Source organism: Lactuca saligna, chromosome 2, assembly GCF_052625555.1.
Source record: "Lactuca saligna cultivar CGN05327 chromosome 2, ASM5262555v1, whole genome shotgun sequence".
Taxonomy (NCBI): Eukaryota; Viridiplantae; Streptophyta; class Magnoliopsida; order Asterales; family Asteraceae; genus Lactuca; species Lactuca saligna.
The window spans coordinates 125,233,732-125,244,499 of record NC_136418.1 but is presented as its reverse complement, the minus strand read 5'-3'; the positions used below and the strand labels follow the sequence as shown (position 1 = coordinate 125,244,499).

The window sequence follows — 10,768 nt, the reverse complement described above, 5'->3', positions numbered from 1 at the left end:
TTTAATATAATTTTTTTTACAGGAAGCTAATATTTTCTCTTAAGTGCTCCAAAAAATTACACAGGATGGAGGATAGATAATTATAATTTTATGTCGTTAATTTTCATTATATTATTTAGCATCGAACAAGAAATCCTTTCTAACAAAAATCTTACTTTACTGATTATTTTTTTGACAAAAGTTGTTCCGAAAGGACTGGGTTCTTTCCCTCCAAAGTTAAATAATATAATAACCAAATTTACCATCGAAGTAGTTGTTGACAAATTAAAAGCGTAGACTTTATAGCAAGTGTTTTGTAAAAGAGAAATTAAATATTAAACCAATAGAAAAAATACTGTATTAAATATGTTGTTCTTATTCTAACTGGTTTGTTTCATTTGTGTAAATAAAGAAGGGGGAAAGTTTCAACCGGTTGACTCAAGGTAAACCATGAATTAAATTTGTCCATTAAATAAACCTCGCAGCACAATTTAGCACAGAATCAGAAATTCACTGAGTTTTGATTATTAATATCCCTCCTTCCATTTTCCACCTTCAATGGTTGCTAATAAAATGCAGCAGTTTCAAGTTTTGCATTTACTTATCCTGATTTCGTTAACAACATTCACAAAAGCACATAACTACATCCAACCGAGATGCGAGCGTAGCTGTGGCCAGGCCAGTATTCGTTTCCCATTTGGGATCGGAATAAACTGTTCTCTGAACGAATGGTTCAACATTGAATGTAACTCACAGAGGGCTTATCTTCCTGCACTCAACAACGTGGAGGTGTTGCAAGGGTTTGGATCCTTAAATTTCATTGTTAATGTCCCCATGATTTCTGATTGCAAGAACCCACTCCAGAACAGCAGTCTTAGTCTTGACCTAAGCACAAGTCCTTTCCGTTATTCCGGAAACAATAACATGTTGATGGTTCAGGGATGTGGCCATGCTGACATCATCATGGAGAACGGTAGTATTGTTACTGGTTGTTCAACAACTTGTCGCAAGGACACTGTAAGTAACATAAAGAATTGCTTCGGTGTGGGTTGTTGCAAAATTACAATTCCTCAAGATCTCCGGTCGTTTACCTTGAATCGAACAGGCTTGGAAAGGCTGGATAGAGATGGAACCTCGTGCGGATCTGTCTTCTTGGCGTATGATCAATATCAAGACAATAATTTTGGTCGCTTATCTATTGTTCAACACCACCTTTTTGTTCCTGTGTCGCTTTCTTTGAAAGGAAATGATACTTCAGTAGGATGCAAAAATATGTGTGGGAATGTCTCGATTCGATATCCTTTCGGGATTGGAAGAAGCTGTTCAGGGAATGAATGGTTCACTATCGATTGTAACTCCTCGACACCATATTTATCGGCCCTCAACAATCTTGAGTTGTTGGATATAAAATCTGAAAGGTTCACTGTTAATGTCCCTATGATTTCGGATTGCGAGAATCCAATCCAGAATAGTAGTCTTGACCTAAACAGAAGTCCGTTTTACTTTTCCAAAAACGGTAACTTATTCGTTGTTGAAGGGTGTGGCAATGGCGTCATCATTAATGAGAATGGAGATATTAGCGGTGGTTGTTCAACTAGTTGTGGCAATGAGAGTGTTAGTGAAAGAAACAACTGTTTTGGCATCGGTTGTTGTGAAACTACAATGACTTATGATCTCAAATCGTTTACCTTGAATCTAACTGAATTGGTAGGATCACATGCTGGAAATGTAAGCTGCAGTAGGTCTGCCTTCTTGGTGGATAAGAATTCATACATGAAAGGAAGATTTTCAAGTCAATCTACTGTGGAGGACCAGAGTTTTGTTCCAGTATCACTGGAATGGGGCTACATGGACGAAGGTGGAAACACAAAAGAAGACAAAAAATGCATAGATTGCGAAGCTAGAGGGGGGTATTGTTACATTAACGAGGGCTTGGACTCGGATGTGACGTGTCTTTATGAGAACAAAATATCACTGGGTGTTATTCTAGGTAAGGCATTCTTGATCTTGTTCTATTTTTAGTTTTTTTTCCTTAAAACATTAACCATTTGTTTTAATGTTTTATAATTAACCTCGTTTAGTTTACAACATTTCATCTATTGTTTAACTAATTTTTAATTTTTTAATTTTTATGATTTTTGAGTAATTAATTATGTAGCTCCTTTTAACGTCTAATATAAAATACTAATTACACAAATATTATATAATCTTATAATCGTTTTTTTATAATTAGAAATCATATACGTTTTTATCAGTTTTGTATTTTTGAAAAAATTCAATGGGGGTGGTTCTTGTGCCAACAAATTATAATCTCAGTGGGGGTGAAGTAAGGGATGGATAAATGGTGGCGGCTAGTCGGTGTGCAGCAGCAGCAAAGGTGATGTTTCATGTGTTTCATGTGTGGCAGTTAAACAAAAAAATTAAGGTTTGCACGATAATAGAAAAATAAAAATTTTAAAAATTTTCGAGAACTTTTTCACTGCAGTTGGAAAAGTCAGGGGTTGTCGGTGCCACCTGTGAGCCCCCTAAATCCACCATTGCTGAATGTAAAATAAAAGTTTGAGACTAGACTACACGCATAATTTTGTCCAAACCTCTATTATGATTTTAATAATTTACTCATAATTATATTAAAATATTAAATATTATGATTTTTACTAATTACATTTATTCAAATGGATATATAAAACAATAACAAAGAAAGTACTTTACATAGATAAAAATATTATTAAAAAGAGAAATTAAATATTCTTCTATCTTTTGTTCTTATAAATCCTCCTATATATTCAAATAATGATATATGTAATACTATTATCCTAAAATATCATTAAATTTTATTAAATGAAAATTAAATGTTATACATATCAATATTTAATTGGGTAGAATGATATGTAGAAATAAAATGTAAAAGAATATTCAATTTCTCTATTAAAAATAGTCAAAACCCTGGTAATGACATGAATATAAAATTCTAAACGATATAAAGATCATTCAATATCTTGACAACATCCGTAACTAACTAATATTATAGATTACCTAATATATCAAATCAATAAAAAATATTATCATTAAAAACTTATCTTAGTAGATAACATTTTTTATAACTAACCATTTACCCCATTTATTTGAAAGATTCTCTTGACCATCCTCTTATGAAGGTGTTTAGCAAAGTTTATGAAAAATCATCAATAATTTTCAATTTATAACTTATAACCTATAAGCTAATAAATTAAGGATTTCTAAACTTATTGATTGTGACTTATTACATGTATGTATGACACATGAATAAGCTGTAACGCCCCAAATTTCAAATATAAATATAACTTAACATAGTCCCAAAACTTCCAAAAATCAAGATTCAAATACTAATGTAATTATTAATAATAATAGCGGAAGCAAATAGAGATTTAATTAAACACTTGGTGCGCTACGTCTTCCTCAAAACTTGTCGCCTTCTTCAAGTCTGAAATTTATCCTTTCCATTCCCGCAGCCACTTGTTACGTTATTTCCTGGGTTGCGTGCATTTAAAGATTCTAATGGGTAAGCCTAGGGCCTAGTGAGTTCGTGGTTTTTATGCATATTGACGTCAATAAAATAAAAATAATGCAACAATTTATCAATATAAATCTTTTCATTTCTTTCCACCCTTGATGACATATTAGGGAACTACTGTCATTTCCAGGGAATGAGTCCCTCCGCCGGGCACAACAAATATGCTTACGGCTAGATAAACAGAGCGTAAGCTCTCCGCCGCGTACTAACATCCTGTACGACGACTAATAATAAGACCGTGTAAATACACCTGTTCCCTATATGTCACCCACCATTTTCACCCTTTTATATGAAATAATTCACAAAATTTCACACAAATATTCATAGCAATAACAACAGTAACATATAATTGCAAATAATTTAGAATCAACTTTTCATGCAAACAACCACAAAATTCACACGAAACTCACCTTGTTGGCGTTAGGTCTTAACCAAAGTTTTTCACGCTACACGCACCCTACATTTAACCAATATATTTTCTGAGGACATAATCCTAAAAACATCTTATGATTTCATGGTGTGGGGTTCGACTATTTGTACGCCTTGTTTGGCCAGCTAATATATTAGTTATCATGCTAAAAATTTATATATATTAAAACGTAAATTTTTTTAAAGGAAATAATAAACTAATTATTTATTAAATAAATTTGGGTAGAATATTTAATTACATAAACTTCAAGGGCTAGAATGCACCCCTTTATAACAATAAAAGTAAATGGCAAGATGTTAAAACTGTAACGATTAAACATATATTAGTTCAAAAATATGACAAGTGATTTAAACCATAAGGGTCTTTTCTGTAACTGTTTATGGATGGAACAATAGGGGGTGCCTTTGACAACTGGGCCACTAGGAAAATTTACTGTTATATATCTATTTACAAATCAAATGATACGTTTTGAAAGCCCACCCATAGAAATTTACCCGAATTCTCCTCCTTCTTAACCCGTTTTTTTTCTATTTCTGCCATTCTTATCTTTTTTTTTACAGCTTTGATTTTGTCCCAATAATCGTCAAATTATTGAGTGAAACCCATAAACAGTTATCTCCGCTGCTAACTAAGATAAATCCATTTTAATCTAAAATAAAATCATATAATCAAAAACTATTTATATCATTTTATTCCAAATTTTACTCTTTCAATAACCATCAAATTCAACATCTTCATAGCCAAACCAAGGACATACGATCGATCTAGACCACACCATATATAATCTAAAGCGATATTTCAACTAATTTTAAACTAAAATTAGAAGAACTTACCTTAATTTCGAAAGAAATCACGAATATCTTCACAACCTTCAATCTACGAATTCTCCCTCGAATCACAGTTGTTTCTTGCAATTCCAGTGGGGTTTTCACATGATTTCTCAAGCTTTATATAGTGCCTAACTCAAAAACTGAAGGAGTCCTCCCGTTTGCTCGAATTTACAACCATATTGAAGAATGACGGTTTTTTGCCATTAATCTCCATAATTCTCCCCTAATTACCTCTTTATTCCTTGAATTAATCATTTTATTATAATGATATAATCTAATTACATATATATCTCTATATCTTAAATTTGAGTTACCACAAACTTCCCTCCTTAAAGGAATTCCGTCCTCGGAATTTGAATTAGGCAAACAAATGAGGGTATTTAATTTTCATATTTCGCTCGGTCTCCCATGTTGCATCTGAACTTTTATGATACTTCCAATGAACCTTCACCAGTGGTATCTCCACATTCCTTAACTTTCTGACCTTTCGATCTATAATCGCAATGGGTTCTTCTGTATATCGTAGCTTCTCATCAACCTTGATTTCTTGAAGTGGCACTTCCATGGTGGTATCCGCTAGACACTTCTTTAGATTAGAGACATGGAATGTGCTATGAATGCCCTGCATTTCCCTTGGTAGCTCCAATCGATAGGCTACCTCTCCAACTCGTTCCTTAATTATAAAGGGTCCAACGTAGCGAGGACTTAACTTCCCCCGCTTACCAAAACGAACAACGCCCTTCCATGGGGACACCTTTAACATAACTTTATCACCGACCTGAAACATTATTGGCTTTCTCCGCTTATCTGCATAACTTTTCTGCCGATCCTGAGCAACCTTAATGTTATCCCTAATCACTTGGATTTTGTCGGTAGTTTGCTGAACAAGTTCAGGTCCAGCCAACTGTTTCTCCCCCACCTCATTCCAACATAATGGAGTTCTACACTTCCTGCCATATAGAGCCTCATATGGTGCGACTTTTATACTTGCATGATAGCTGTTGTTGTAGGCAAACTCAATTAACGGCAAATGAGTTTCCCACGACCCTCCAAAATCAATAACACAAGACCTTAACATGTCTTCCAAGGTCTGTATTGTCCGTTCACTTTGCCCATCTGTTTGCGGGTGGTATGCCGTGCTCAATTTTACTCGAGTACCCATTTCTCGTTGGAAGCTACCCCAAAATGTCGACGTAAAACGACTATCCCGATCCGAAATAATAGATAATGGAACTCCATGCAGTTTCACTATCTCGTCAACGTATAATTTAGCTAGCCTTTCTAACGGGTACGTCTCCTTAATCGGAAGGAAGTGCGCCGATTTGGTTAATCTATCCACAACTACCCAAATCGCGTCATAACCTTTTGGTGTCCTTGGTAACTTACACAGATTTGGAATCAATAATAACCAAAAAATTAGAATAACTAAGCTTAGCGGAACACCCCTTTATTAGTTTAACCCACATATATATATATATATATATATATATATATATATATATATATATATATATATATATATATATATATATATACATATATATATATATATATAGGTGGGTTAGGTTAATGTCGGAGTCATATTTTCTGAGTCATGGGGGCGCAATCCTAACCATTTATTTTGGAGATAAAAAAAATATTTTTAAAACACAAAATAAATAAAAATTTTGAATTTTTTAAATATTATTTCCGTCATTTATTTTACCTAAAAAATTAAAAAAATACCTTTTTTTCACAATGTACGGAAAAATTTTAATATAATTTTATACTGTAAATACTCAAATCGAATTTTTAGAATGATAGAATATTATACTAAAATATTAAACTATAAATATTGAAAAAATTCTAACAAAATATTATAATATTATAACAAATCTAATCATTCAAGTAAAATATTAGAATATTTTAATATATCTACAAATTTGAGTGGAATATTTTTAAAAATTCGATTTGATTATTTACAATGTAATATTTTATTAAAATATTTCACTCATATATTATAAAAAAAAAAATTGTGATTTTTTGGATAAATTAAATAACGAGAATATTACTTAAAAAGAGAATTTTTGGATTTTTTTCTTTTATTTTGCAATATATATATATATATATATATATATATATATATATATATATATATATATATATATATATATATATAGTTTAATTTGAAACTATGTTAATTTTATTAGACCGTAAACGGAATCTAAAAGTACTTTTAAAATGCAAAATAAAAGAAAATTTCTAAGATTCTTTTTTTAATCATTATATTCGTCATTTTATTTACCTAAAAAAATACCATTTTTTTTAAATACGTGATATATTCTAATAAAATATCACACCGTAAATATTCTAATGTGATTTTTAAAATGTTAGAAAATTTTAGTATTCCACTAGATTTATCAGATTTGTAAAATATTATAATATTCTACTAGAATATGTAAACCAGTAATTCTATTATTTTTTATTTTTTTTGGAAAATATAAATGATGAAAATGATATTTAAAAAAATCTAAAACTTTCAATTAGTTTACATTTTAAAAATATTTTTTTATCTATAAAATTAGTGGCTAAGATTGCGTCTCACGGTTTCACAAAATTAGACCGTCCCACATTAACCTAACACTGTGTGTCTATATATATATATATATATATATATATATATATATATATATATATATATATATATATATATATATATATATATAGGGTCGAATTATATAGTTACATGAATAAAAAAAATAGAATTATTATTATTTTAATTTGCATATTAAATAAATTAAATTAAGAGTAAATTACAATGGTTCGCCGGAATAGATGCCAGCCTGTGGTTTACGGAGGTGATTTATGGTTTTTTTGAGTTTCTTCATTACAGAATACAGAGGATGAATAGAAATGCATGTAAAAACAACCAGGGAAAAGTGAGGTAATTGGATGCCTAAGTGAGTGGGGTTTTAAATAAGCCCATTCTAATTTAAATAATTTTTATATAATAAACAAATAAATTAATTAATTTTAAAAAACTTATTAAGGATATAATAGCCTTCTAACTTTTAGAAGGACCAAACACGTAACAAAATTAAAATGTAAAAACCATCAGAGTTAAAAAAAGAAAAAAAAATTAGATACTAAACATGCAAATTACTTCAAACCACGTAGACTATCAAGTAGTTCAATTTCAAATTAATTAGTAAAAACAATAATGTTATAAATAGAGGATATCACTTAGATGATAAAATGGAAATGTTATTAAATGAGGGTAAGTAATACTACAATAAAATATATGTTCAAGTGATTGTAATATATTGCTAATAATGATGAATTATGCACCGTACAATATTGCATTTTAATTTTCTTATGTTTTGTTTTTATAATATATTTTCCTTTTTTTCTAGGTGTTAGTATAAGCATAGGGCTGCTGTTGCTAATAGTGATGGGCTATGCATTGTACAAAATAATCAAGAAAACTAAAGCGAAGAGAAGGAAACAAAGGTTTTTTAAACGCAATGGTGGTATTCTTCTTAGACAACAACAAACAACCGATATTAGTTTAGTTGATAAAACCATTCTTTTCACCTCCAACGAATTAGATAAGGCCACCGACAATTTTAATGAGAACAGAATTCTTGGTCGAGGAGGTCAAGGTACAGTATATAAAGGCATGCTAGCTGATGGGCGAATCGTTGCAATAAAAAAATCAAAGGTGGTTGATGAAAGCCAACTAGAACAGTTCATCAATGAGGTGGTCATTCTTTCTCAAGTAAGTCATAGAAATGTCGTCAAACTACTGGGATGTTGCCTAGAGACCGAGGTGCCATTACTAGTCTCGGAGTTCATATCAAATGGTACATTATATGACCTTATTCATGATGAAACCGGTGAGTTTTTGTTCTCTTTGAACATGAGATTACAAATCGCTACAGAGGTTGCAGGGGCACTTTCGTACTTACATTCAGCAACCTCTATTCCAATATACCATAGGGACATCAAAACTACTAACATACTTTTGGATGAAAAGTATAGAGCCAAAGTTTCGGATTTTGGAACTTCGAGGTTAGTGTCAATAGATCAAACACACTTGACTACCTTAGTTAAAGGGACATTTGGTTACTTGGATCCAGAGTATTTCCAGTCGAGCCAGTTCACCGAGAAAAGTGATGTATATAGTTTTGGAGTTGTTTTGTTAGAACTTTTGACAAGGGAAAAACCAATTTCTTTAACTAGATTTGGTGAAAACAGAAGTTTAGCTTTACACTTCATGTTAGCCATGGAAGAAGGCCGGGCGATGTCTATTTTTGATGCAAGTGTTGTTAAAGAGGGTTCTAGGTATGAGTTGTTGGCCATAGCTAACTTGGCAATGCAATGCTTGAATTTTAGTGGGAGAAATAGGCCAACAATGAAAGAAGTTGCTTCTGAGTTAGAAGGAATCAGATTATCACATGTTCCCTCTACAGATGAACCTAATTTTGGACATGTGAAGCATTATGGGGAAGTAGCACTTATATATGGTGAGTCAACATCAACATCAATAACATTTTATCACAATCCTAGTCAATGAATACTGGTAAATTTTATATTTGTATAATCACATCTTAGTTTATGCTTTTACAATTGTGTGTTGATAAATAAGTTGTCTATGATAGTCAACAGTATGGTACAGACTATGTCTCTTTTTTCTTCCTTCATCGATCTTAAAATTTAAATGTTATAAAGTCTACTTTGTATATGAAAGTCAATCTGTTGTACTGTTAATAAATACAATGTGTGTTTTGTATATATATCATTTGAGTTTTATCATCAACATCTAGAATGATTACTTAATAAATTAATAGATTTATTTAAAAACAATTTACAATATTTTAAAATTTCTTAAAATTCTCAAGACAACTGTTTTGATAAAATTAGAACAAGTAGGGACTTGATATTTGTCAACTAAGTAAATGAAATCCAACTGGAAGTGTACACGATTTCTTGGGTTGAAAATGAAAATCAAAATGCTGAAATGCAAATGCACCAAAAAAATGTTGAATGTTATATTACACATTCCATATATTGGTAACTTTCATCAACAAAAACTACCATCAACATTTCTATTCAGAAACTAGTCGTCAAGGTTAATATATTATGCCTGTTCATACGTATGAAAAATACAAAATCAAATGTCTTCTTCGTATGATGGAAACCATTCTTTCCGGTCCAACTTACCTTATGATAATAGTTTCGTGCAAAAGTATGATAACCATGTAAAAAAGATAGCATTAAGAATTCAAACATCAATATATAGTTTTCTCGATTAAGTTATGTAAAAATTACCAAGAAATGGTATGAGTATGCTAAACCGCCATATATGGTTTTTGCTTGAATGAGAATCCGTAAATCACGTATTCAAAAAAAAAAAAAAAAAAAAAAAAAAAAAAAAAAAGAGCTCAATGATTTCTTCCACTGTTGGGACTATTTATCCATAATAAACACAAAATTTGAACATCCTTATTTCGAGTGTTGGTTACTTGCTCTCACGTTCTACTACAGTGTCGGATGTTTCGACTTGGTCCATGTTGGTGTTTTCCTTTTTTTTCTGGTCAACTTCAAATACTCGTAGTTTCTTCATCCGACTTCCGTTTAACCCGATTCAACTTGAGTTATTTAGTATTCCATGAGCTCTATAAAATGATATATGCTTTTCTCAATTTGAATGCTGGGAAGTCAGTCTTCCAAGCCTTCCAAGTTTGTGTACTAACTAACGTTATTATTTTCTAAAAATAACTATTTTACTCCCGGTTATTCCAATAATATTTCCGGCCATTCAGAAATATTCTTTAGCTATTATAGATGAATGTAAACTTTTAAAATCTGTCATCCCGTACCTGGTTTGGTTTAAACTCAGTTTTAGTTATCGATATTTTCTTAACAAATTTAATTTTTTATCAGATTCTTCTATTTGTATCTTCTTCGTACAAACTTCAATTTAAATGATTCTTG

General features: G+C 31.1%; 1 protein-coding gene across 1 annotated transcript; it reads left to right on the top strand.

Moving 5' to 3' along the window:
- Positions 1–502: 502 nt before the first annotated feature.
- On the top strand, positions 503–9,464 carry LOC145031511 (wall-associated receptor kinase-like 6). The gene is made up of 2 exons (XM_078980082.1): positions 503–1,969; positions 8,185–9,464. Exons 1-2 carry the CDS (start codon positions 538–540, stop codon positions 9,345–9,347), a joined length of 2,595 nt encoding a protein of 864 aa, XP_078836208.1. The 5' UTR covers positions 503–537; the 3' UTR covers positions 9,348–9,464.
- The last annotated feature ends 1,304 nt before the right edge of the window (positions 9,465–10,768 follow it).